Source organism: Syngnathus scovelli, chromosome 17 (genome assembly GCF_024217435.2).
Source record: "Syngnathus scovelli strain Florida chromosome 17, RoL_Ssco_1.2, whole genome shotgun sequence".
Classification (NCBI taxonomy): Eukaryota; Metazoa; Chordata; class Actinopteri; order Syngnathiformes; family Syngnathidae; genus Syngnathus; species Syngnathus scovelli.
Window position 1 is genome coordinate 12,461,909 of NC_090863.1, and position 26,275 is coordinate 12,488,183.

Sequence of the window (26,275 nt, forward strand, 5' to 3'; positions counted from 1 at the left end):
CATGTGTGTGTGTGTGTGTGGGCGCGTGCATGTGTGTGTGAAAAAAATACACTTTTTTTAATTACGCACTCACAGGACAGGCACAAGCTCCCTCTCCCCCTCTCTCTCTTTCTCTCTGTTCCTTGTCTCCTGCACTCACATTGAGGATATATGAGGCCCACATTCAGTACACTACTATATAGACACAGAGGTTTGTGCAATTCATCTTCCAGATTGCTTTCATTTGTGTGTGAAGTGCCAGAATATTTGAACGTGAATGAATGTGACTCTGCCAATGACGAGATTTGTATCCATTTAGACATGTGGACGAGATTAAAAAAGCTCTATGTTTAATTAGAAATTACATTAGCATGGATATGGACGCAATTTAATACCTCACAGATCATCTGCATTCACTGTGTGTCATGGATCGGATGGAGCAGGGCGACCAAATGCAGCTATGACACTGTGCTCTACTGTCAATGGAATTGATGTCAAGTCATCTATTGTAGCATACATCTGACAATTTTAGGTTGCACTTTAGAATGTGATGAATTTGGACACGTGTAATATTACAATACAATACATCTGTATTTCTATAGAGCTTTCACACCTTCTTTACCAAACGTGTTAAAATTGAATTTTATTTTAGTCATATTATTTTTTACAAACACACGAAATAAAATATACTTTAAAATCGCAATAATATGGTGAGATAATATGATAATCTGTGATATGCTCAGGCTGTTTAGTAGTCTCCATTTGGTTCAAATTGTGCCGCACCGTACAGCACTGGTGAAGAGAGAGTCGACTGCCCCCACCAGGAGATTTACGACAGATTTAGTTTGACACGTTCAGAGTAAGTATGTAAATGACGCATTCAATGTTAATTTGTTGATGGAAAGATTTATCATAGAAAATTTAAGAACACCACGGGGAAGTATTATTTGTACTGTTTTTTTTTTTTCCCAGTAATGTTAATGATATTGTTTGAGGAATGGGGAATGAGATGGCTGTGTCACTGAAGAGGGAAAATAATGTGGATTTTATTGTAAAGAAGATATTACAACTAGCCATTTTTATAGTTGGTAAGATATGACGGCTTATTTATTACAATTATCATTTTTGTATTGTAGTTGTTATTTTTAATGTTTTTGTCTACACGGGCGATGCACACTCCATATCGATAGACGGCGATACTGCCACCTAATCGTCATTTGCATACTGCTATTTATAACGGGGAAGAAAAGAAGAACGTCTCTTCCCGTACTTTTTGCTATTCGAGAAGCAAGAGACGTGGCTTTGACTTAATTAAGAGATTGTCAGGGACATTTTTCAAGTAGAGAGACATTCCGACACATTGTGTACCTTCTCCGGAATCAAATGGGTGAAGTTAGCATGGCGCTTGTTTTTGCTTCGTTTCGTTTTGTTTTGATGTTGTTGGTACACGTTGCTAACTCTTCCATGACAGTCACTTCTAGAATGAAAACACATGAAGGCGATTAAAGCGGGGTAAAGTTAACGTAATAGAACAGTCAGTGTTGGCCAACATTGAGCCAAGGAATCCAATGTACATTTTTAGGCGGGACAAATTAAGTGAAATTGTTTAGTCTGCCCCATAACTCTTGATGATCTCTCAAAGTACACTTCCGGGTTGAGAATCACTGCAATGGACAGAAAAACACACTGACGATTTATTCAGGCCTATTTGGCTCTCCCACTTTAGAATGGACCAAAAATGCAAGTGTCCTGTCTTTCTGTATCACTATGCAACTTGCTGTCACTTTGGAACACTCAATTCAGTGGCCTCTTTATGAACATTCTGTGGCTTTAAACATACCTTTTCGTGAATTTTTCCTATCCAGCTCCTTGGAGAACAGCGACTTACAACATCTTAGATACACTGCGCCTGTGTTTAACAAATTTAGAGGACACATTCCCGTTTAGAAATTTTACACAACTTAATATCCCTAATTTGATTGAAGTTGTACCAGTCTTTATGTCTGTGCCTGCTTGTTGACGATGCTTCTTTGGCCCTTCAGAAGGTCCCCTGCCTTTGCCGTTGCTAAGGCTCCTGGCCCCACCTCTGCGTGTAATGTCAGCCATCATGTGGAAGGTGGTTCACTTGCGAAGCACAGAGCATTATGAGAAAGTGGTGGAGTTCATCACCATGGTGAATGAAGCCATTCCTGATATCTTGACTCGCAGACAGAAGATGCTGATTATGCTGGGATTGAAACTAAAGGTAACGATGGTCATGACCGCAAATGTTTATTTGAGAATGCCTATCGGTGTACAAAGTATCAATGCGGATTACGTACAACTTGAAAATGATGACGGGGTGAGAAAAAATTTTCAAGGCGCTGTATTTGAAATGTCTTTGCAGATGTTAAGTTGTGAGCAAGACGTCACTTGTGTCAAAAGTGTCTTGGAGAGCATTCTGCCAGGCAGTCCAGAGGAGGTGTGTGGTCAGTTCTTCATTGATGAGCATCACAGAGTATCACGCTGGTCTTCAATGAAGCGTATGTTTATTGTGGCAGGCTCATCCACCAAATGATGCTTTTGAGACCAACTTAGCCACACTTGTTGTAAGACTCATGGATGACCATGAATGGAGAGAACACTTTCTCAAGGTGTGTGCATCTACTTTTTTGGGTCAAAGTTTTAACACCTAGAACAGCGACACAAAACGTAACCTCTATCGTGATCTCACAGAATGAGTTCCCAGTGAATTACGGGCCAGAGTTTGACATAGCGCTGGAAACGTTGGTGTCCGACTTCTTCAACAGATTGGATGGGCTTCTGCTTGTTCCGGATTTTAAACAGGCATGATCATCACGGGTGTTGCACTAGATAATATTTTCAACTCTGCGTATTAATGTTACATGGTATCATTTTTAAACAGATCTCAACGTGGGTCGGCGATGACGCATCAGCCCTGCTGGAAGCGTACCAGCGGTACGCTTGTGAAGCTGAAGACTTCACAACCCTACTCAGAAACATAATCCAAAGAGAAAAATTAACCAAGGTGAACGCCAATGGTAAGTCTGACTTTTTTGAGTTTTTCTTTTTTTGTTAAAGATTCATGATGGATTTGGCTGTATTTTCTCTTTAGAAACAGACACGTCTACCTCGGAACAGCAGCTCATCTCGTCACTAACGCTGCCCATCTCGGTGAAGGAGACAAACTCAGCCCGCGAAACTTTGAATGATGACGCTCAGGAGGCTTTTCCTCAGAGTAGCACCGATGTTGAAGAAATGACTTGGACGTATGTAGTCCAACAGGAACCCGAGATGTGCTCTCAGGAAGAAACGGTTGTAATTCTAAACAATAGCAAGGAAGAAGAAATCACAGTTGAGCTTGTTTTGGATGACCAACATTTATCCACCGCATCAGTTCCTTCCACATCTAGTCCCCAACCTGCAATGTCTAGCTCCACAGTTGGCCCTCAACGGCAAAGAGTTGCCCATAAATGCCCTCACTGTAACAAGTGCTACATTTATCGCTACGAACTCCTGGAACATCAGAGGATCCACACTGGAGAGTTGCCTTACAAGTGTACTCAATGCGGAAAGGCCTTTCGGAGAAGCTCGGATCTGTCTTGTCACAGGCGCTCGCGCTGCGCCAAAGCTGCCTATATTTGCCTCAAATGTGGGAACAGCTTTCAGTCAGTACAGGAAAAGTTTAAGCACAAGTGTGTTCACAATCCACCACGGTTTGACTGTTCTCACTGTGGGAAAAGCTTCAAGACGACGTGCCAGTTGGACAAACATGAGATGATTCACACCGGCAAACGCATCTTCACGTGCAAGCAGTGTGGAGAGAAGTTTTCTAGTATGAGTGAGCTGAAATTCCACCAGAAGATTCATCCTGCGGGGCTCTCCAATCAGTGCACCTTTTGCGGCAAAATGCTTCCTTCTGCCGCATCTTTGGCAGCTCACGAAGCACGCCACGATCCCCAAAAAATACACCTTTGTCCATTTTGCGCCAAATCCTTCAGGAACAAACATGAACTGACCCGTCACAAGCGCGTGCACACCGGCGAGAGGCCGTACCACTGCCCGTACTGCGAGAAACGTTTCTACATGTCTGCAAACCTGACTGTCCACATCCGCACCCATACCGGAGAGAAACCGTACCTGTGCCCTGAGTGCGGCAAAGCTTTCGTGTCGGCCGGCGAGCTGCAGATACACAGACGCATCCACACCGGGGAAAGGCCCTACAAATGCAACGTGTGCGATAAAGGCTTTACCATGGCCGCCAAACTAACATGTCATATGCGCATTCACACTGGCGAGCGGCCTTACGTCTGCACGGAATGTGGAAAAGGCTTTTCCAGCGGTGGCCAGTTGAAAATTCATACAATGAGCCACACGGGAGTCCGACCCTACACTTGTAGCTTGTGTCCTAAAACCTACAAGGTTCTCAATCACCTGAAGAGGCATTTGAGATCTCACGGGATCCAACCACCGTCTCTTTGATCCTACCCATGCGTCTATTTTTTTGTGCTGCTCTCCCTGTAAGACTCACGAATGTAATGGAGTCCATCTCAGTTGACTTTGGGCGAGGTACAGGTACTGTCACGTCAATTTGTATTTCTTTTGCCTGTTGTCATGGAGCTCGGCCTTTTCTATTGAGTTGTCCCCCCAAAACCACCTTGACAAATCTGATTTTATCTATTGTAATACAGTTGTCGAACCTGAAATACCACTTTTGTCTGTCCTGTCTCATAACTTCGATGGCCATTCACGGTCTGTGGGTTCGAGATTGTCCAATGACCTCCCTCACGTTGAAGTCTGGGTCATGTGTTTTCTTCGCCACTTGGACCTCCCAGTTGAGAGGGGCGATATCGTGCACTTTTCCTAGTCGGATGTCGGACTTCCCACATTCCTTGAACGCAGCATACGCACTTCACTATGAAGAGCCTGTTTCAGGAAGAAGTTGGCGCCCCTGCTCCACAAATCGTTAGCTTATAGGCTAACTGGGAACACAATGAAAAATTGGCTTTGTAGAAATCTTGCCAATCTTCGGAGCTGAAGTATTTGACATCGAGCGTCATGGGTATGTATCGGTCGAGGATCACGACAATATTGACATCTTATGACTTGTTCTCGCTGCAAAAACAAACATGTATCATTGGCTCTACAGGCCTCGACTAATCCCTGGAACGAGACTTGTTTTGCCCAACAGCGCGTTAGCTTGGTGACGGTGGGCTTGGAGCTAGCATATTGCTTAGTGTTCGCCAATTTAAGGGATTTTTAATCGAATACTTGTACAACACGTGCAACTAACTTTTGAATATTTAGTGTCACGCTAGTTAAATTGTAGCATACTGCGGTTGTCTGCTTTGCTACCTATGTGGCTAATATATCACAGGACAAACGGCGCTTTGAACAAGCTTGAGGCACTAAAATGCACGGTTAATACCAGGCTTGTGTGAAGCACAGGATACGTGAGACGTGAGCCTTCCTTTCTAATTTTATATTGGCCAGTAATTAACGTGAGGGGACACCATGCTGATAAACGCCGAACAGACCAGACCCATGGTCTCCAGTGAAAGTAGATCCCTTGTACATAAAGCGTCACCTTGGCCAAGTGTCATTACAATTTGAGCTTCCTATTGTGTGTTTGAAGAATTCAATGTTCCCCTGTCATCACTGGCCCTCCTGGTCCCACCACTGAGGCTGATGTCAGCGGTGATGTGGGAAGTGGTTCGCCAGAGGAACATCAAACACTATGGGAAGCTGGAGGAGTTTGTAACCATGGTTACAGATGCAGTCCCTGACCTCATGAGTAAAAGAGAGGGGAGACTCTTGTCACTGGGCCTCAGGGCCAGGGTAAGTGAAAACTACTCCGTACGATCGATCACTTTTTGTGATAGATGAGGGAGGCCCGGACTGAAAACAGCCACTTTGCGAAATACCATTTAACAATTGTATGGTATTTGATACCCTCAGACTGGAATTGGGTCTCTTCCTAATATGGTAGTGATGACATTATGCAATTGCAGCATAAATGCACACATCAGGCATACAAAATCAATTCAAGCTATTTACACACATACATATAATGATGAAATGCGGGGGCCTCATAGACTCGTATAGTAAATATAGCCAGCCTGTGTGAAACTTAACTTGTGTTACATTTCCACCAGACCACTCTTGAATTGTTACGTTCTGAGCATCCTGACGATCTCAAAGCTGTGGAAACTCACCTCAACAGGATCCAGTCATCTTGTGTCGAAGAGGTGAGTGACGCTGGTGTCGTGTTGTTGTGGAGTGTGTCGCCACTTACTGCCATTCTTTGTTGTGTTGTGTTGTCTAGACAAATGATCCTGTAATTGAAGCACCGGAGGCCAATTTTATGAAGCTGGTACAAGGTCTTATTGAAGATACTGATGGCAGGGAACATTTCCTTAAGGTACAGCCACCTGCCTACACTTTCTATACATTTTGCATACAGTTTTTGACGAGTGGGCAACTATTGACCTACATCTCACAATGATAAATAAATACACCACTTCAAATATTGCAAAATAAGATTGAACCCCATACTTGTACTATGTTATACATATATTTAGTGAATGCAAGTTTATAGAAATATCTGGCTTCATTAATTTTGCAGCAACATGGTGACAATCTTTCGTTCCTTTTCCCCCGACAGAACGTGTTTCCAGTGGAGTACGGCCCTGACTTTGACACAGCTCTGGAGACGCTAGTTTGTGAATTCTTCACCAGACTTGAGGAGCTGCTGCCAATCCCAGATTTCAAGCAGGTGCGCAGGCGTGTTTGAACCTCGGCCCCCTTGGACGGTCGATGACATTGGCATGATTCGTCGCTGACAAAAGTTGTCTTTTTTTTTTTAGACTGCGTCTTGGCTTAGTGCTGCCCCCTCTGTCCTTGAGGAGTACATACAGTGTGTGTCAACTGGAGAAGACCTCAAATTTCTCCTCCAAAGCAAAGAGTGTCATGGAAAACTGGCGAAAAGTACTGTTGGTACGGTCTCTGTACATTGTCAGTAAATGTTGCGCAAGATATTCGTTGAGGTCATTTCAAATGTTTCCCCCCTCGCACAGCTCCTTTTCAGTCGGATGATCTTCTCATCCCATCCTTATCTCTGCCCCCCTCTTTGGAAGTGGCCATCGCGTCCCATCCGAGCGCTTGCGACGATGACCACAACGTCCCTCAGATAGTCATGTTTGACGAAGAACTATCCACAAACCCTTCCACGTCGACCGACTTTCCGGATTCTCCGAAAAGAACTGACATGTCCTCATCTCCTTGTCACAGACCGCAGGTATCCACACACAAATGTTCCGATTGCGGTAAATGCTTCAAGCATCATTCGGTGCTCGTGGAGCACCAGCGAGTCCACAGCGGCCTGCAGCCTTACAACTGCTCCGAGTGCGGGAGGGCTTTCCGAACAGCCACTCTGCTGGCCGGACACAGGCTGCGCAAATGCAAAAATGCCGCCTACCTGTGCATCAAATGCGGGAACAGCTTTCCCTCGTCCCTGGAGAAATTCCGACACCACTGCCCCAAACGAGGACGGAATTACGATTGCGGGCACTGCAGAAAGACCTTCCAAAAGTCAAGCAGCCTGAAGGAACACCTCCTCACTCACGTTCCGAGCCGCCTTTTCAAGTGCAGCCATTGCGGCGAAGGCTTTTCCGGCATCGGCGATCTCAAGTATCACCAGCAGGTGGATCACGACAAGCCGTACCAATGCAAACAATGCGGGAAGAGCTTCATCTCCTCCAAATGTCTGGTGAAACATCAGCAACGCCACAACGGGGGCAGCCAGATGGAGGCCTCCAAATTGCCGAGCGGAGACAAGCGCAGGAAATGCGGCGGCGCTCATCGGATTCCCTCGTTGCCCTCGCGGAAACTGGCCGTCAAGTCGGCCTACCCTCGAGGGCGAGTCACCCACAACTGCCCGCTGTGCGGAAGGAGCTTCAAGTATCGCTTTGAGTTTCTGGAGCATCAACGGTTCCACACGGCCGTCAAGCCGTACAAATGCTCCCAGTGCGGCAAAGCCTTCCGCACCGAGGCTCACCTGTCGGGCCACAGAAAAAGGAAGTGCAAGAACGCCGCCCACATTTGCACCAAGTGCGGCTGCCAGTTTAGGTCCATGCACGAATGCGTCCGCCACCAGTGCGTGCAGCTGCTGACCAAATACGAATGCTCGCACTGCGGCAAGACCTTCAAGATGGCCCACCTCCTGAGGAACCATCAGATGACGGAACACCAGCTCCCCTACAGCCCCAACCATCGCTTCAGGTGTCGATACTGCGATGAGACCTTCCCCGGGATCAGCGAGCTCAAGTATCATCAACGCGTCGACCACGAGAAACCGTACCAGTGCCAGGAGTGCGGCAAATGCTTCCTGTCCGAAAAGTGCTTGTCCAATCACGAGCTGCGGCATAACGACGACAGGCCGGAGAGCTGCCCGGTGTGCGGCCGCGGCTTCCGAAACCGCTACGACTTGAAGCAGCACATGCGCACGCATACGGGCGAGCGGCCCTACCAGTGCACGCACTGCTCGCAGTGCTTCTCCACCGCCGGCGGCCTGAGGAGCCACACGCGCGTTCACACCGGCGAGAAGCCTCACGTGTGCCCCGATTGCGGCAAGGCTTTCTCCCAGATGGGTGCCATGCGCACCCACAGGCTCACCCACACTGGCGAGAGGCCCTTCAAATGCACCGTGTGCGGCAAAGGCTTCACCATGGCGCACAAGGTGACGGTGCACATGCGCGTCCACACCGGCGAGCGGCCTTACGTGTGCTCCCAGTGCGGCAAAGCCTTCTCTGACGGGAGCGTGCTCAAGCAGCACATGCTCAACCACTCGGGGGTGCGACCTTTCCACTGCCAGATCTGTCCCAAGACCTACACCTGTCTCAACCACCTGAGGCGCCACCTCAAAAGTCACTCCGCCATCAGCTAACTCTACGTAAGGCCAAGGTTAGCTGTTCTTCCGGTAAAGTCATTATTTGCACATGTTATGAGCCCACCCACCTACGTTACAGCCAAACGTGTTCATGTTTAGAATTTCTGCGTGAAACTCAACCCCAAAGTCTATATTTTGAAGTGTTTAGAAATTTGGCTCTGTTACTATCTCTAAAGATAAGAATGTAAATATCAGCCACAGTGTCTCTCCACGCCGTTACGGTTTTCTGAGTTTGAGAAATTTACATTAAATGGATTGTGAAACGGATGACACTGGTACACTTTGATGTGACTTTATTTCCTTACACTAGGGGGCAGTAGCTTCATTCAACACAGCTTGCACAAGCTGCAATGTTTATCCTCGAATGATTTGCTTGTTTTGAGATGTTTACTGATAGACATATGAGGAGACGAGTCAGTAATGTTGTTTATATTTTGGATTTTCATCTGGCCCCATTTCCTATCATTTACTCCCAGAATCTTGATTGGACTGCAGTTTCCTGCAGTTCCAACTGGCGCCTTGTAGCACATCTGCAAGCAGAATAAACTGTAAACTATCTGGGGGTTTTTGTGCATTGACTCACATAAAACCTGCACTAGAATTTTATCCACGTCACCGTGATCAAGTTCTTCCAGCTGTTCTTTTAGTGGGCCAACCAAATGCTGCCTTTTGCCCATCTAACTTGTTTGATGCAAATATTCCACGGAGTGGTTGTTACTTTAGAATTATTTCATCATCATTTTCTAACTTAAACCCTATTCCTAAAAAAAAAATAGTGGTTCTGTGTTCAAGCCTCTCTGCTCAGGTTTTTCCTTGCCCTTTGACTCAGATTTCCTACTTAACGTCAGAGTCTCGTGGAAACTCCTTTTCTCTGCCAAATACTCTGACCAGAAACGGCCGTCATGAAATTTCAAATGTAGGCCTATGTGTGATTTGCTCTTATCTTAACCTTTGGAGAGTTTCCTTTCCCATGTTCTTAGTTTCCTTAGGGTAATGATAACATGATTGAACTCATCGTGTGATCTTAAAACTCTCCGCTCCTCATGCTTTTAAAGACGTTTTTAAGAAAATTGGAGCACAAATACTTACGTAACTGAAAATAACGCCAGCTTCTCATTTCTCTATTAAACAAAAGTTTAATGTAGGTAGGTTTGCGAGAAATCCGGTATGGAGACATCCCGAAACACATGCATCACACTTTATGCATGCTGCCATAAAAGTGATCTGATTTATTGAGGACTGGCTCGTAAACACAGATTATTACCAGATGTCCCTACCCCTTCCCATCGTTTTTCTCTCTCAGCGCCTCGTATCTGCTCTGCTCTCTGTGAGCAACTGTGTCTCCAAGAAAAGTGAGCTCAGTGGAAAAACTGAGTCCAGGACAGTCCCACCACCCACGTATGTCCACAGCAACCATGAAACATCCATCCACCCCACTCATCACCTAGCCAAGTGAACCGGTTCTTCCACGGTTTCTGCTCTTCCACGGCGCCTTGAAACGCTCCTTCTCAAAGTCGTGTCCAGAAAGTGCGCTAGATGGCACTGTGTTTCTTCCTGCTGCACTTGTTGAGCGAGCCAAAAATTCCCCCCTCCTTTTGAATGTTCATATCAGGTCTGGAAAGTTGAACCAGATGGGGATCTTTTTACACAATTGAAAAGCTGCCCCAAAGTTTGCATCAAAGTCGTCGTTTGCAGTACAAATTGTTCCCACAATGAATTTTATTTGTATATGCATGTTAATCCTGGTTTCATTTATTCATGTTCTAAAATTTAAACATTCGAGTGGAGACTTGCTTTTGCCGTTAAAAAAAAACAGTACAAAATATTCTGAAAGGTCTTGTCTTGTGTGTACTGTTTTTTGTTTGTTTTTTGACGTCCGTAATTTTCTTTAGAGTCCTTATAAGGAAACAACCATATCTGCGATTTAGTGTCAACCGATGCGCGCTCTCCCCAAATGTGGCTCTAGTGAACGGAGGTGGGGGGAGGGGGGGGGGGGGTCAGCGCGTGCACGCATCCTCCTCCCTTGTCGTGTGCGTTGTCCTTCTTTGCGCGCTCTGGCTCTCGCCTGGACTAACTGAGGCGGGGCGGTGGAACAGAAAAGGTTTTGCCGAATTTAGCCATACAGGACCGGGGTTTGGGGTTCCAGGCAGCATTTGAACTTCTTTCTTCTGGGATTTATTTTCTTTTATTTCAGTTTTAGCAGTTCAGCCATGGAGTCTTTGAGAGGGCTCCTTGTGCTGCTATGCGTCCTCCTGGCTCAAGCGCAAACGCGGATCCAAAGACCCAAGTTCACTGGTAAGTCTCCAAATCTTGATTTGTTTGAAGAAATGCTGTAGTTCTTAATTGTTGAAGGGATGACATCGCAGTTAAAGTTGTTTCTTCATGTTGAAATATGACGTACGTGCCGACGTGACATTCCTGCAAAGGATAATCCCGATGTGCACGGTTTCTTTGGAGAACCCTCACCAATTAAATGTCAAGGTCAAATAAGATTAGGATAGAAGCTCCCATTCTAAACATAGTTGACTGAACCTGTGAACATAAAGGCCTGCAGTGCATGGTGCCAAATTGGAGCGCATGATGAAGAATAAGGTGCACTCACAGACATTGGTCAAAACTGAAATTGTTCCCATTTTGTCCATTTGTCGGAGGTGTTGAGCCTCTGTGCTAATGCTGACAGGCCTGCAGGAGGTTGCTAGCAAGAAACCCAGGACAACCATTGGTGGAGGCCTCTTTTTCATGCAATGCATAGACACATTATATGCAGCTTGTGTTTTTTGAGGGCGCTGTCATTAACTATTACCGATTTGTTTGTTGTGTGAGCAGAATGTCCTGTTGACCTTTTCTTCGTATTGGATACATCTGAGAGCGTGGCCCTCCGACAGAAACCTCCCAACTTTTACATTGACCAGATCAAAGAATTCACCAAGCGCTTCATAGATGAACTCCAGGACATGTAAGAACTTCAACTTGGCATATGTCTTTTGAGATGTACAATCTCACCAATATCGTTTTGCTCCCCGTAGGCGCCATCGATGCGACCGCTACCTGACGTGGAACGCGGGGGCGTTGCACTACAGCGATGACATCATCCTGGTGCGCGAGCTGAGTGACTTGAGCACTGATCGCCAGGCCCTGAAGAGCGATATCGACACCATCAGATACATCGGCAAAGGGACCTACACGGATTGCGCCATCAAGAGGGGTCTTGCTGAGCTGCTCGTGGCGTAATCATAATTCATTACATTCATAGTAACGAGGCGCATTGAGGTTAAGCGTTGGCTCATTTTGAATGGGAGCCCTGTCCTCCGTGATTTGCCAAAAAGCTCACCCACCTATTGTTTTTTTGGTACTCTCCAGGGGTTCCCACTACCAAGAGAACAAATACATTGTGGTGGTGACCGATGGCCATCCAATTACCGGCTACAAGGAGCCTTGTGGAGGCGTCCAGGAGGCTGCAAATGAGGCTCGGCTACATGGGGTCAAAGTGTTCGCTGTCGCCATCTCACCTGATCAGGAGGTAGTACATATACACATTGATTTTCATTCTAGAATGTGAACCATCCGATTCACATCAATTCATTGTCAATGCTTCCTCTTTTAGGTCATTGAACACTAAATTTTAATTTAAAGACGTAAATCCACCTGTTGCTGAAAATACTACCCCATAATTCATTTATAATTTATGACATATCAACATGTATATTGTCGTTATTACAATTGTTACTATTGTTGTTTTTTTAAGAAAAAATGTGCTAGAGAAAAACGATGGCAGCTTCTGTCTCAGAAAATCTAGAAAAGTTGTGTCTCTTATTGAAACATGAAGAATGCTTGTATGGATGAGCAGCCATCTTGCCAAAAGTGACATCAACATATAGAAAGTGGAAACCCAATCGTAGCGATTGTATTTCACGTCTATGTGTATTTTGTGTGTGCTGTTGTAGAATCTCAATCAATCAATCAATCAATCAATCAATCAATCAATCATAACTTTTGTAACTAAAGCTCTGTATAAGCCACATTTACGCCTAACAATGCCTAAGTAGAAAAAAACTACATTGAGATGGGTGTTTTTCATTTCCGCTTTGCTTTTGTCTTATTAGGATACGAGACTATCCATCATCGCCACTGACCAGAACTACAGGCAGAATTTCACCGCTGCAGATGACTCCAGAGCCACCAAGTTGGGAACTATCAGGACCATCATCGATATGATTGTACGTATTGCCTTGGCTCTTTATTCTTGTCTCCTTTCTGTCATCTCAAAATGTAGTGTTTAAACGTCATTTACATTTTGTCTTTTCTTTTTTCAGACAAACGAGACCAAAGATGTGGTATGTATGATCATCGGCTTTGTATTGAGTTTAAAAAAAAACGCTCTAAATCCGATTTCTATTTGTTTCCCCAGTGCTGCTCATTCGACTGCAATGTAAGTGCTCAACGTGACACTTTGTAAGAACTGCTATCATATTTGCTGTTTTCTTATTAATGAGCACTACCTATCATTTTGCTTTGCCACAGGCTCCAGGGGGCCCCAAAGGACCAGATGGAGATGCCGGTGGCATGGTATGACCACAGAAGCAGCTTGATCAATATAACAACTAAGGAGCCGCTTCTGAATCACTTGCCTTTCCGCAGGGAGAAACCGGTAGACCGGGAATGCCAGGAGAGAAAGGAGATATTGGCGCAATGGTAGGTGACTTTTGACATTCATCTCCTCTGCCTTGAATAATGATCAAAATCCTCATCATTGTTGCCACTCTGTTACAGGGCAGCGTTGGAGATCCTGGTCCTGTTGGATACAGTGGAATGAAGGTAAAACAACGGCAACGACATTACTGACCTCCATTTCTGGAATTGATTGTAATTCATTGCACTTTAATTAATGCCAGCAATAATTAGGATGGTCTTCTTATTAAATGAATTCAAAATTTATAACATCCATTAGAATGCATTACAATGTGTGCTTTTCTTCTTTTTGCAGGGAGACCGAGGTGGCAGAGGCGAGAAGGTACCATCGAGTCATCCAAATATGAAATATTGCTGTTTGAAGTATATATATATATGTGCTACAAGCAGAACTTTGCAAAAATTGGACACAACTGACTAATGTTCTTTACAGGGAGAAAGAGGACACAAAGGCTACAAGGTGAGTTGGATTTTGATGGCCGACTTTCCACACTTTGGCCTTTATTCATTCTCTGCGAACATCTTTTGTATTTGATTATTCTGTCATTTGCTTCACTTCATTTGTGTGTGTGTGTGTGTGTGTGTGTGTGTGTGTGCCTCTTCAACAGGGAGAAAAAGGCCTAAGGGGAAACGATGGAGTTGATGGACGCAAGGTGGGTGACAAAAATAATGTTGGATTGTCCAGAGATATAAATGTTATATAGATTCTGTGTATGGGGAAAGAGAGATATATATAATATAGATTAGTTACTAAAGACTACTTTTGTAAAAATAATGTACAGAAATTACGCAGCTGAATTTTGTATTTTTAACTAACATCCAATCTGGACCATACAATTTTTAATAAAGAAAAAAAAGCATATTAATAATTTTGAAGTACAGTCAAACCTCGGTTTTCGACCACAGTCCGTTCCATAAGGCGGTTCGAGAAGTGAATTGGTGGAATTTTTCGTTCGAATTCCGATTTTTTCGAGAACCGGGACGTTCGTAAACCGAGGTTTGACTGTATCCACCATAAAGAAATAATTTGACGCATTAAATAAATGTAACCAGAATGATCTGTCTTTGTGATGTGGTCAAGTCATGAAATTCTTTTGTTTTTTCCCTTTTAGGGTGAAGCTGGTTTCCCTGGTCTTGCTGGCTGTAAAGGATCTCCTGGAGCAGATGTGAGTTGAAGATTTCAATCAGTAGTGTCCCCCGCTTGAGCGTCATATTTAAAAATGGTCCGCTTTAGTCTCGCTCGACCCACGTGCGACCTTTTATGCGTTGCTAACATTAAAAATCACTTAAGAGGGAAAATATCTCATCTTCTATTTGGCACTGACTGCTCTGCAAATGCCCTCACATACACAGTATGTATTTTTCTGTGTCCCGATAATCCATGCTAACTTTACAATATGCAAACCACTTTTATCTGCTCATGGCTAAGGCATGTTGTTTACAAATTTGTCATGAGCTTCAGTTGTATATTTTGCAATGTTGCTGCTTGAGCGACTTTGACCAAGATCAGGCGGAGAAGCTGGTGGGCCGTTAGCTCTTTAATCATTGCTAGGTTTACATTCTTGCTGTCAACTTGTTTAAATGAAGCCACGTCGACATATTACACACAAATACTGTACACGCGTTTGCATACATACACGCTTGGCTGCTTATGGTTTGAGCTGTGGTTGTTCTTCTCTTACAGGGTCTTCAGGGTGATCCTGGGCCAAAGGGAGATCCCGGTCCTTACGGGCCAAAAGGAGAAAAAGTATGATGTCCGACGGTATTGTGTTTTCAACTAAACCTGGTGTAGTAAGTCACGTGGTGCTTATTCCAGGGAGATGATGGAAGAGATGGTGAACCAGGAAGACCTGGAAACTATGGGCCTCTAGGACCTCAGGTAGACTAACATATAGAGATACCCCACAAAATCCCAGAGATGTAAAGTTCTGACATGTGCTACGACAGGGTGATCGCGGACCCCGTGGAGCTAACGGGGACAAAGGCGAGCGTGGTGATGATGTAAGTTCGCTCACCCAGTCAACAATGGAAATATCCAAATTTGGCACCCAAATGGTCATGTTCATATCATTTCCTCTGTGTTTCAGGGTGCACCAGGACCAGATGGACCTCGTGGCGAGATAGTAAATGATGTTGATTCTGACTATTGTGATGTGAATGGCGTGGCCAATAAGTCTTCATGGTTGGTCATCTCTTGTAGGGAGCACTTGGAGAAAAGGGGGAGCAGGGTTCCCGTGGCAACAGAGGACCAAGAGGAGAGGCAGTAAGTGGTGGTGATGACGATGATGATGGTTAGGAAATGATGTGTATCAAACAGACTATAGTATGCTCATAGGCCAGAATACACAGCTGCAAGTTGTGGACAAATATGCATTAAAAAAAACAACAACTGTTTCTCAGGCCCAACAGTTGGGGCTTTGGCGCAGCCAGGGCAGGAAGTGACCTAATAACTCATCTTGATGCTATGATCTAATTGTGATCTGGTCTTCAGCTGCAGCCATTGAGCAACCAGACTTCATTCTTGTTCACATTTGTTCTTTTCCTTGCCAGGGGGAGCCAGGACCCCGTGGAGATCAAGGACGAGAGGGCTCAACTGGCCCCAACGGAGACCCTGTGAGACTTCCACACAATCGTTCATACACACAAACACACACACACACACACGGGGAAATACAGTGGCACGCTGTTTCTAGCTTGTTGTTTCATGCAGCAACTCCATAAAACAGCCGCTTTTCACATTTGAATTGTGTTGAACCTGGCTGCAAGCCCCAGAGCGCTGCCCACTCGTGCGTACGTTCTTCCCCTCCCAGTTTGAGCGTTCAACCCCTCCCAGGAACTTCTCGGCTCATTCTTTCCCTTCTGACTCAGTTCTCTCCATCTCACGCAGCCAAAGCCTCAGTATGGCTCTTAATAAGGCTCCAGGCAGTGTATCAAAAATAATGATTTACATGGATTACTTGCGGTGGCTTTGATGATGTCAGAGCTTTCAATGAATCCGTTGTGCTCCTATTTTTTCCTGACGGGAGCGTAAAGAGCCACTGTTCAAAGTGGAGACAGCTGAGATGCTGGGCCACCCTTGTATGCTGCTATTTTAGGGAATAGCATGGGATGCAACAATACTTTTGGAATTAGGAATCATTAATACTGATACTGTTGAAATAACCCGATGAGTTTGTTGTAGTAACATTGACGAACATTCTATGTATTCCCATCACAAAAGTAAAGAACAATTCTGAGTAAAAAAAGATCAATTGCCGAAGTGATAACAATTTCAGTACATTTTTAATGATTACATAACAGTGGTTATAGACTTGAAGTAAAAGAGCATTCAACTAGCACATGTTCCGTAGTGGCTCGCCACTCTCGAACCGAAATGGAATGGATGTCATCACTTAACTGCATTTTTCATAGAATTTAATTTTTGGATGCGACACTGACGGACGGCTACCCAAAAGTTAATTTAGGCAATAACGCTGTTCATATGTCCACTGTATTTAGTGGTTTGTATTTGGACCTTCAGCCAAGTCCTCACAGGCTAAATAAATCATCGCCTGCAGTCACATTTGGATTTTCTATGCCAAAAAAAACAACAAAAAAATCATATCACAGCATTATTTACAATGTCGAGCAAATGCTTATGAAGCAGCTGAGCCCAGCTGTTGTTGACCTCACTCCAAAAGTAGTCAACTTGATATTTCCCTCTGATGGTCATGGCACAACATGACCATCAATTACACCACTGTAGTATATGAGAAGCATCTCAGCCATGTTAAGCTTTGCCAAAAGAAGAAAAAGCTTACTTCAATTCTTTACAAACATGCAACTGAAAATAACTCGTGGGTCAGTCTGTATGGCGTCATGATATTGAATTTGTCTTTTGAAGAATATTTGCTTTTTTTTGCTTGCTACATCTACATCGCTTTAATCTCGTGTTGATGTTCTGCAGGGTGAGCCTGGCAGAGATGGTTCCGCCGGATACAGAGGAGATGAAGGCCCTCCTGGACCAGAGGTGGGTTTCACTCTACAAAAATATACTACATATACACAATTAGCACACTATTTATTTGTACACTAATCACTTGAGGGGATCTTGTACGGTATTGTCTTACTTTTGTCCTGCGCTGTCCTCCCCAAATAAGATGAGCAGCTTGTGAGCAAAAGTCAGCGTGCTCGCATCTTTTTCACCGATGCTATCGCACACACGCACACACACGGAACCATTACGAGAACATGTGAATGTTTTCAAAAAGCACGTGGCGTCATGTTTCATATGTTTCCTCAAGATTTCCTCATTTCTCCTAGGGACCCAAAGGACCCAGAGGAATCAAAGGCTCTGCTGGAGACAGAGGCCCCATGGGACCCAGGGTGAGTGGAGAAGAATGAGGATGCACATGTCTGCCATCCATCAGGAGCCTTCCCACAACATTTGTGTATGTGTGTGAGTGAGGAGGCAGAGAGATTGTGTAACTATGTTCTTCTCGCCATTGTCAGGGTGAGGACGGTGTGCCAGGAAATGGTACTGCAGGTTGCCCAGGCTTCCAGGTGTGTATTATGGTTCAAAATCATTTGTGACATACAGTACATAAATAAACATTGAATTTGTTTTTTTTTTTTTTCCACAGGGTTATCCTGGCCCTCGCGGAGATGCTGGTGTACCTGTAAGTTTCTCCAAACACTTTCCAACATGAGTTAACTTTCATAATATTTTCATCAAGTCAAATTGTGAATGATGCAGTTGATTTCTAGTTGTGTAGCCTGACGTTTAACTCGGTTTTGTGGTGGCCTTCAGGGCGGCAAGGGAACCCCTGGACCCAAAGGCGATGATGGAGAGCCTGGTGACCCTGGCCCTGATGTAAGTCTGCCTTGTCTGATTTCCTCCTCATTATTTTCCCTTCAGTTCCCTGCTGCGAGTCAAACAATGTTTTTTTTTCCCCAATTCCTGTCTTTAATGTTCTCGTCTGCATTAGACTGCAGCATGTTCCAGTGTTCCTTCCATCTTGTTTGCACACTCTCCTTCTGGATTACAGCTGGAAATAATTTCTAATGTAGATCTGAATAGTTGCTGTGTGTCTGTGTGGACCGCCTATGTGTGTGTGCGTGTGTGCGTGCGAGACATTGGGGAAAGGGAACTTTGAGCTGATGCAGCTGTGTATATGTCATCGTCAAGGATACCAGGAAATGAGTGTGGAGGATGAAGCGACTGCATTAGTCTTTGCACTTCCATATAAGATGGCAGTCTTAACACGTTAAACTCCAAGTCAAATTGTTCATGTTTACCATGAAATTACGGCAATTGCAAGCTTGGTGTGTTATGACATAAACATTTCTCAGGCGTGTTGTCCTTAAGATAGGTCAATCTTGGAACGTTTGGGATTCATCTTTTTCTTGGGGTTTGTCATGACGACGCAAAGCAAGATCAGATCCAAGTGTCAGAATTCATCTGCTTTTCATTACATTGCATTAGCTCATAGTATATACAGTTGTGGATTTCATTACATGGCTCTCCCAAACATACATTAAAAAAAAAACACACACACACAAAACAGGAGGTTTTCCTCTTTAAAAAAAAAAAAAAAGTTGGCAGTTGGAACGCAAAGCATTTATTGCATTTGGGATTTATAAAAAGTTGGTATTCATGCAAGCTTTGCTCTCTGTCATTTAGTTGTTTAGTAAACATAATTATACCCCCAAATAATTGACTGCAATCTGGAGCCTGGTTATCTAATCTCAGCATAAATACAGGAAGGCAGAATGAAGCAGCCTTTTTGACTTGGCTCGTAAAATATATATATACAAGTGGATTTCTGGACATTTGAGGTATCTATTTAATCGAGCAGAAGACTGTTAAGAGAAAAGATGTCAAGGTGCTGTTAGCTGGAGACAGCAAGCGGAATTTTTGTGCAACCAAATTTGAAACTTGTCATCTTTTTATAATTACAATAAGTGCTTTGTGCCTCACTCAATAATGTATTATGTATTACATTCCATTAGACACCATAGCCACCGGATGTTTTATTTTTTTTTTCTCAAATATTTGATTCTGAATCAGTTACTTGTTGGCTGCGTCCATATGCCGCCGCTTCAGACTGTACCGGCTAGCAGAAAATACAGTTCAGCAGTGCTTTAAAGTCACGGGCAATGAAACTTTGTGCTTATTATGTCAGACATGTTTTCAGATAAGAAATAGTTGACTTGGTTATTTCAATTATATTTTTTTGTGAAGTAAAAATTTTCAATAGTTTTTTGGGGGGAAAATTTGATTGAACATTTTTTGACGATGCATATGCACAAACTGTAGCATGAATAAGCATCAGCTATTCCTTGGGAGATACGTCCATGCACAAGCATGCATATATTTTTTTTTTCTTTTCAATTGTATGACATTAGCTTATACAGGTGTGCCTCGTGAGATTAGCATTGGGTCTAAGCATCTTAAAAGTCATATGGTTTGCATTCCCCTTTGTCTGCTTCATGAGTCCGCTGGCCCTGGAAATGTTTTAGAGCAGTCGATGTGGATTTAAACTGCAGTGCTGGTTGTCCAAATATTATCTTGCAGTTTAGAAGAAAGCAGAGCTGATTTAGGGTGATCATTTGTGACTCCACTGTGTCAGACTTGCCCTTAGCCAAAGCTGTGTCTCTTTTTTTTGTCTGATGTCACGGGCTGCAAATGAGTATTTATCATCTGAATGAATGTGGGCACGTAGCGATATCTGTGTACTTTTGTTATCTATTCCTCCAATGGTTGCATTTCTGTCACTGTGAATTGGCGCAAGTGAGACAGAATCTTCCAACTTTCCCCCAAATCCCTTTTGAAGTTGAATGTGTGGGAACATCCTTTCCTTAAATTGATTTAAGTACCATAGTCTCCACACTTCCTCATCCTTGGCCATCATCTGACGATGGTTCTCTGCAGCTGCACTGTTATGGCACATGATCGGCCCCCGACAACAAGACCTGACTGACCTCCATGATTTAGAGGCTTTAGGGGAAAACCGTTACATCACCTGTTGAAAATGTTCTGATCTGATCTGATCTGATCTGATCTGATCTGATCTGATCTGATCTGATCTGATCTGATCTGATATGATAGCATCTGTTGGGAAAATGATGTTACAAGTGAGCACAATCACCATCACCACACAGCCCTTTACAACCAAACACTCTTTAGTGTTTATGGTGGTTAACATTGGTACTACACAAAACAGCCTCTGTGTGTTGGATGTTGATACCACTAAGGGTTCATTCAGGGTAAAAATATTTTTTTCTCCTTTTTTACAGAACAATCAACCAGGACCTACTGGACCAAAAGGGGCCAAAGGTCACAGAGGACCTGAAGGAAGATCGGTAAGTAAGCCAGAGTCTGAATTTTTGCATGTGCGTAACTCATTTTGTTTGTGGTTTTAATTCTTCTGTGATCAGTGCCGTACTGACGAGTGCTAATTGTATTTAATGGGCTTTTGCAAAATGAGGTTGAATCTCAGGCAGGAAAGGAAACGCCTACGACATTGCCAGGCAAGCAGGAAACATTTAAGTCTGCTTCTACTTTGTTGTCAGGGGGCCTGTTTGATTTTTGCATGTGGCTTGGGTCTGTCTCAGTAGACCATACAAAAAATGCCATTCTGCTAGGATTGTTCTAGTGGACGCCAACGGCAAGCACAAATATTGGAATCGGTCTCGGTGGTGTTCGTTGCGCTTCTTTCTTTGCCGACTTTCCTCTCACCACTCAACACAACATAAAACCGCATGCAAAGACATACAGAAAGTAACCACCTAGTTTGAATCATCTTAAATGGGAAAAATGGTGTAATAACCCCGCCTTTACCCAACATGACAATGTCGAGGGTTAGGAAAAAAAGAAATGTGTCTAAATAGAAGCATATGTTTGGATGCATGTTCCACAAATAAAAGCATCAACTCCGAAGCCTGTTCCTTTGCACACCAGGCTCTCCCAGACCCTGTATCACATGACCCATTGTCTCTCTTTTGTCTGAGTTCCTGTGAGCACACATGCAAGCAAGACACTTTGAACAAAAGGAGGCGGAAAAAAATGCTCTTAAACCGACTTATCGTCTGTTAAGAGAAAACAGATGTTTTGTTTCTGCAGCCGAGCGAGGGAATGAAATGTCGTGGTGATGAACGATTGGAGGATTCGCATGTTGCAGAAGCAGATCCCCAAAGTGCAGTTGCAGTAGAATCTTGGTGGTTTTCTGAAGAAACATCACTTGAGAGTGTGTGGGGGGGTTACGGTTCCAAAAACCTTGATTTCAGTTAGACAAGAATAATAGACTATTTGGATTTTTCATTCACTCATTTTCTTTCTTTTAGGGACCTCTTGGGCCTCCTGGACCACCAGGAACTGATGTAAGTCTTGAAAGAACTAAAGGGGGGGGGGGGGGGGGGGGATGATTTCTCTACGCTTATATTAGCCAAACACAGGCAACGTAGACTTAATTCCCCTTTGAGACAGTTTGAATTTGATCCTCTATGTTCATGCTCGAGCCACACATCCAATTTCCTGAACACCAAATCCTGCAGCCTTTCACCTAACAGTTCTCTCAGTAAAATATCAACAGCGTTTTTTTTTTTTTTCTTTTGCCACGTAACTTGAAAAGGCCACCATGGCCTTGTGAAAAAGTTATATAATGTTATTTAGAGGAGTGTGTTGCCATACAATAACATGCACTCCGCTCCTCTCCTCTCCTCAGGAATGTGAAATTCTGGATATCATCATGAAGCTCTGCTGTGAGTTATACTGGAACTTTTTTGGACACACACTTGTGCTTACACTTCTAGGCAGCCCCATATATTGCCTAATTATCTTTGCTTAACTTTCTTTGTGTGTGTGTTTTTTTGGGGGGGATCCACTGCAGCTTGTTGTGGTAAGTACTTGCTGAAACCAAAGCAATTTGTCTTGAACGCTTAGCTACCTGATGGTTTTAATGTGTGTCTTTTTTGGTGTCATCAGAGTGTAAATGTGCTGCCCTGGACTTGGCCTTCATTGTGGACAGCTCCGAGAGTATCGGTGCTACAAACTTTGCTCTTGCCAAGGACTTTATCATCACGGTCGTGGACAGATTGATTAAAGACCAGCAGGTCAAGGTAATGTCCTCCTCCGTGGTGTTGACTTCATATTCACCGTGTCCCTAAATACTGAATGAATCCGTTTATTTTGTTGTGGGGGAAAAAAAATACTTCATCAGAGATGTTGAGGGATAAAACCATGGGAACAAAACAGAGATTGTGTCTTGGGGTTTTCGAATTGGCTCTCATTTTTCTCTCCAAAGACTCCACTCTTCCTGTTTGGATGTAATTAGTCAGGAAGGGTTGGGAACACAGAAATGCTGGCAGAAGAAAACATAACAGTAGACATAACAAATAACCTGATAAAATAAGCATGTCCCCCCCCACCCCCTCCAGTTTGCAGGTAATGAGTCCAGAGTGAGCGTTGTGCAGTACAGTGGCGCTCAAGCCCAAGAAGTGGTCCAACTGGGCACCAACGTCAACACCCTCACTGAGTTTAAACAGTGAGTTGGCATACAAACACAATTGCCAAGGCCCTGAGTCGTGTCGGCCAATGTAGTATTTGTGTGCAGGGCTGTGAAAGACCTCAACTGGTTGGCTGAGGCCACTTACACTGCTGAAGCTTTAAATTATGCTCTGGAAAACACCATCAAGCTAATGAGGCAGGAGAACCGCGTGGTTCTCATTCTCACCGACGGACGCTCCGATACTCTCAGGGATAAGATGCCTCTCAACGTCCTCTGCGGTAAAAACATCAGGGTGAGAAGCAGACTGGCGTACACCCGTGGTGAGCGACTGAGCTCATGCGGCTGAAAATGAAGTGTATCCATCTTTTGGCCTCAAGGTGGGAGGCTTAGGGGTGAAGGACTACTCAGGCCGTCAGCCCAACCAGGAACAGCTTGGAGATCTGGTGTGTGAGAGTGATCCCAAACCTGGTTTCTCCTTCGTCCTGGATAACTTTGCCGAGCTTCTTGATGACTCTTTCTTGCAGAACCTCACATCTAAAATCTGCCAAGGTATTCAATTGAAAAGCACGTGTTGTTATTGTTCTTGGTTCTGTCAACTGACCTAGGATGTGTCATTTTCACGTGCAGATAAGAAGTGCCCAGACTACAAGTGCCCAAGTAAGTATGTTTGTTTTTTTATAACAATTTAACAATGTTTTGTAATTACCTTGAAAATGATTATTGTTATTTATTTTTGCATAGTGCATGGCTTGTATGATATTGATAATACTATATTGGTGAGGAGCGAGCGCTCTTATTGTCGTTTCCTTGGTTGTCTACTAACTTGGCACGCGTTGCAGTCGCCTTCTCTCAAAGTCACGACATCCTGCTGATGATGGACAGCTCAGCTAGCGTGGGCCAGAAGAACTTTGACACCAGCAAGACCTTCGTGCAGCGCTTGGTTGAGCGCTTCCTGAACGCTAAGAGGGAGAGGGGCGTCAACGTGAGAGTGGCTCTCGGCCAGTACAGCCGCAACGCCCGCATGGAGCAAGGCCTGACCACAAACATGACCCTCCTGACCCATCACATCAACGAGATGACGTTCCAAAACGACGGCACCAACGTGTTAGAGGCCATGGACTTTGCCATTAAGTCTCTCCCGAGCCGCGGCGACGCCAGCGGATACAAGAAGAAGGTGGTGCTGTTCTCGGACGGCAGGTCTCAGGCCGTCACCCAGGCCTTGCTGGAGAAGCGGGTTCGCGAGCTGGCCGACGCCGGTCTGGAGCTCTTTGTCATTTCGGTGGGCAGCCAAGTCAACGAGGTCAACCTGCGCACGCTGGTGAGCAGGGGACAGCGTGATGACATCAACTACGCTCAGCGCCACCTCTTCCGCGTGGCAGACTACCCCTCCCTGCTTCGCGGAGTCTTCTACCAAACCGTCTCCCGAAGAGTGTCCCTGCCTTGAGCCCAGAAGAACAGGACCAGCGCTCTTCCATTTTTAGTCCCATTATGAATAGTCAATCTCATTTACCATACACTGTTTTTTTTTTTTTTTGTAAAGAATGTCACCAAGCAACTATGATTGTTTTCCATTGGACTCCCAAATGTAGACCACCATAGGGCTGCATGAGGTTGGATCATTAACAGGAATGATGACTTCAATTTGGATTTGAAAAACTTGTTGCCTGTCAGGCCTTAATCCGAAGCACTTTGGTTTTTGGGCCATTGGAAATAATTTAACTCATTCACTGCCATTGACGGCTATGGAAGCCCCAGATCCATTTGAACTGGGCTGGCAGTGAACGAGTTAAACATGCAGCATCCAAACTTGCTGACATTTTGTCTGCCTTTCTGGATCAAAGTCAGTCAAAATATGTTTTAGGTTACTCCTGCTTGTCACTCAAGGACCACAGCTTTTGCCTTTGCCACCCAAAAATTCTTCACAAGTTCCGGCTCACCTTCATGCTTTGAGAATACGTGTTGTTGACTAAACCTGAGAGAATGTGTCCAAACGTTTGACTGGTACCGTACGAGAACCAGCCACAGATGTCAATTGAAAACAATTAAATTTCTAAAAATCTCATGATTCCTTATTTCTATTCATTCAATACTGAAAATGGCACAAATTGAAACCTATTCCCGAGCTGAAATCTGCATTGGATTAACTAAAGCGGGAAACAGGATGTGACATCATGCGGGAAGAAAAAAAAACGATCAGCCCTTCCTTCACCTGTGACTAATGAGAGCAGCTGGGCGCCACATGTGCCATCATGCCTAAACCAGTATGTATACATGTATGCCTTAACGTGTCCGAAATGTAAATGTACGTGTCGAGGTGCTTTCTTTCTACTCCTAACCTCGGCTAATTGTTCCGTAAACAATTCTGCCAGCGGTTCAAATGACAGAACGACACAAACCTGCTGTATCATTTCTGTACAGTCTGAGAGGACTCTGTCAAACACACACATACATAAACACACCTTCGTATTTCATTCGTGAGTTAGGAAAACATCTGTCATTCTTGAAGGCTGAAAAAGAAACTACACCAAAAAAAAGGCCACCCTCCGAGAAGTGTGACTTGGTCACCTTTTATGTTATTGCCAACGGGTGGCACAGAGTCACTGTACAGTTAGTCTGTGTACCAGCCTTTACCTATGTCAAGAAGATTATTCACCGCGGATAAACAACATCAGGAATGTCAAAAGTGCTTCTAAAATAAAGGTTGCTACACAAACATGGGCCTGCTCAATGTGATTTATTCACGCTCGCATCCGTTTTTGGAAAACATTTCAATTCCTTTAGATGGAGGGGAATTTCGAGAGATAAACCTCCAAAGTCAAAAACCCCGAAAATCATCTTTTAGACAAGAAAATGTTCTACGAGGGAGTCAAACAAGTTCAAAATCAAAGTTCAAGTTGGAGCACTCAAGATGTCAGCAAAGCTTGTGTGTTAAGGATTAAGACTTCAAAGTGTGGTTTGGTTTTTATATTTGTGTTGCGACAAAATAGCACCACAAAGACAAAAAGTGTGATGACTGTTTAAACCAGAAATGTTTTTTTGGGTTTTTTTTGCAATGTAGGAAAATACCAGTCACTAGCTAGTGACGAAATGACTTTATATAATACATCATAAATTGAAGGCGATCAATTTCAACTCCATGGATACACACAATAAAAAGCTTGTATTGATGTGT

At 44.1% G+C, this 26,275-nt stretch overlaps 3 protein-coding genes across 4 annotated transcripts; all 3 read left to right on the top strand.

Annotated features, from left to right (window-relative positions):
• The first annotated feature begins 1,223 nt into the window (after window positions 1-1,223).
• On the top strand, window positions 1,224-4,685 carry LOC125985498 (zinc finger protein ZFMSA12A). 2 transcript variants are annotated; one of them, XM_068648611.1, is made up of 7 exons: window positions 1,224-1,366; window positions 2,022-2,224; window positions 2,366-2,440; window positions 2,520-2,612; window positions 2,695-2,805; window positions 2,885-3,020; window positions 3,095-4,685. In XM_068648611.1, the coding sequence occupies exons 1-7, from the start codon at window positions 1,363-1,365 to the stop codon at window positions 4,459-4,461; spliced, it is 1,989 nt and encodes a 662-aa protein (XP_068504712.1). In that variant the 5' UTR covers window positions 1,224-1,362; the 3' UTR covers window positions 4,462-4,685. The 2 variants fall into 2 exon arrangements, with proteins under 2 accessions (XP_068504712.1, XP_068504713.1); XM_068648612.1 differs by having other exon boundaries at window positions 2,025-2,224.
• Window positions 4,686-4,739: 54 nt separating this feature from the next.
• LOC137839594 (zinc finger protein 665-like) lies at window positions 4,740-9,484 on the top strand. The gene is made up of 7 exons (XM_068648610.1): window positions 4,740-5,041; window positions 5,615-5,817; window positions 6,135-6,227; window positions 6,305-6,400; window positions 6,644-6,754; window positions 6,846-6,975; window positions 7,056-9,484. The coding sequence occupies exons 1-7, from the start codon at window positions 5,038-5,040 to the stop codon at window positions 8,921-8,923; spliced, it is 2,505 nt and encodes an 834-aa protein (XP_068504711.1). The 5' UTR covers window positions 4,740-5,037; the 3' UTR covers window positions 8,924-9,484.
• Window positions 9,485-10,950: 1,466 nt separating this feature from the next.
• Window positions 10,951-25,820, top strand: col6a1 (collagen, type VI, alpha 1). Its single transcript, XM_049747145.2, has 35 exons — window positions 10,951-11,221; window positions 11,753-11,882; window positions 11,953-12,153; window positions 12,287-12,446; window positions 13,030-13,143; window positions 13,240-13,260; window positions 13,335-13,355; window positions 13,448-13,492; window positions 13,565-13,618; window positions 13,697-13,741; window positions 13,911-13,937; window positions 14,049-14,075; window positions 14,224-14,268; window positions 14,728-14,781; window positions 15,300-15,362; window positions 15,432-15,494; window positions 15,563-15,616; window positions 15,703-15,738; window positions 15,816-15,878; window positions 16,166-16,228; window positions 17,562-17,624; window positions 17,918-17,980; window positions 18,107-18,157; window positions 18,238-18,273; window positions 18,405-18,467; window positions 20,894-20,959; window positions 21,941-21,976; window positions 22,321-22,357; window positions 22,486-22,494; window positions 22,581-22,714; window positions 23,033-23,139; window positions 23,209-23,395; window positions 23,481-23,652; window positions 23,731-23,760; window positions 23,943-25,820. Exons 1-35 carry the CDS (start codon window positions 11,137-11,139, stop codon window positions 24,545-24,547), a joined length of 3,030 nt encoding a protein of 1,009 aa, XP_049603102.1. The 5' UTR covers window positions 10,951-11,136; the 3' UTR covers window positions 24,548-25,820.
• The last annotated feature ends 455 nt before the right edge of the window (window positions 25,821-26,275 follow it).

Bases quoted from the DNA above. Each gene is read 5' to 3' on its own strand.
- LOC125985498 (XM_068648611.1), top strand. The intron at 2,441-2,519 runs GTGTGTGGTCAG...TTATTGTGGCAG, and splicing joins TGCCAGGCAGTCCAGAGGAG to GCTCATCCACCAAATGATGC. The intron at 2,806-2,884 runs GCATGATCATCA...ATTTTTAAACAG, and splicing joins TTGTTCCGGATTTTAAACAG to ATCTCAACGTGGGTCGGCGA.
- LOC137839594 (XM_068648610.1), top strand. The intron at 6,755-6,845 runs GTGCGCAGGCGT...TTTTTTTTTTAG, and splicing joins CAATCCCAGATTTCAAGCAG to ACTGCGTCTTGGCTTAGTGC. The intron at 6,976-7,055 runs GTACGGTCTCTG...CCCCTCGCACAG, and splicing joins ACTGGCGAAAAGTACTGTTG to CTCCTTTTCAGTCGGATGAT.
- col6a1 (XM_049747145.2), top strand. From the start codon at position 11,137: ATGGAGTCTTTGAGAGGGCTCCTTGTGCTGCTATGCGTCCTCCTGGCT. The intron at 13,144-13,239 runs GTACGTATTGCC...TTCTTTTTTCAG, and splicing joins GGACCATCATCGATATGATT to ACAAACGAGACCAAAGATGT. The intron at 16,229-17,561 runs GTGAGACTTCCA...GATGTTCTGCAG, and splicing joins CTGGCCCCAACGGAGACCCT to GGTGAGCCTGGCAGAGATGG.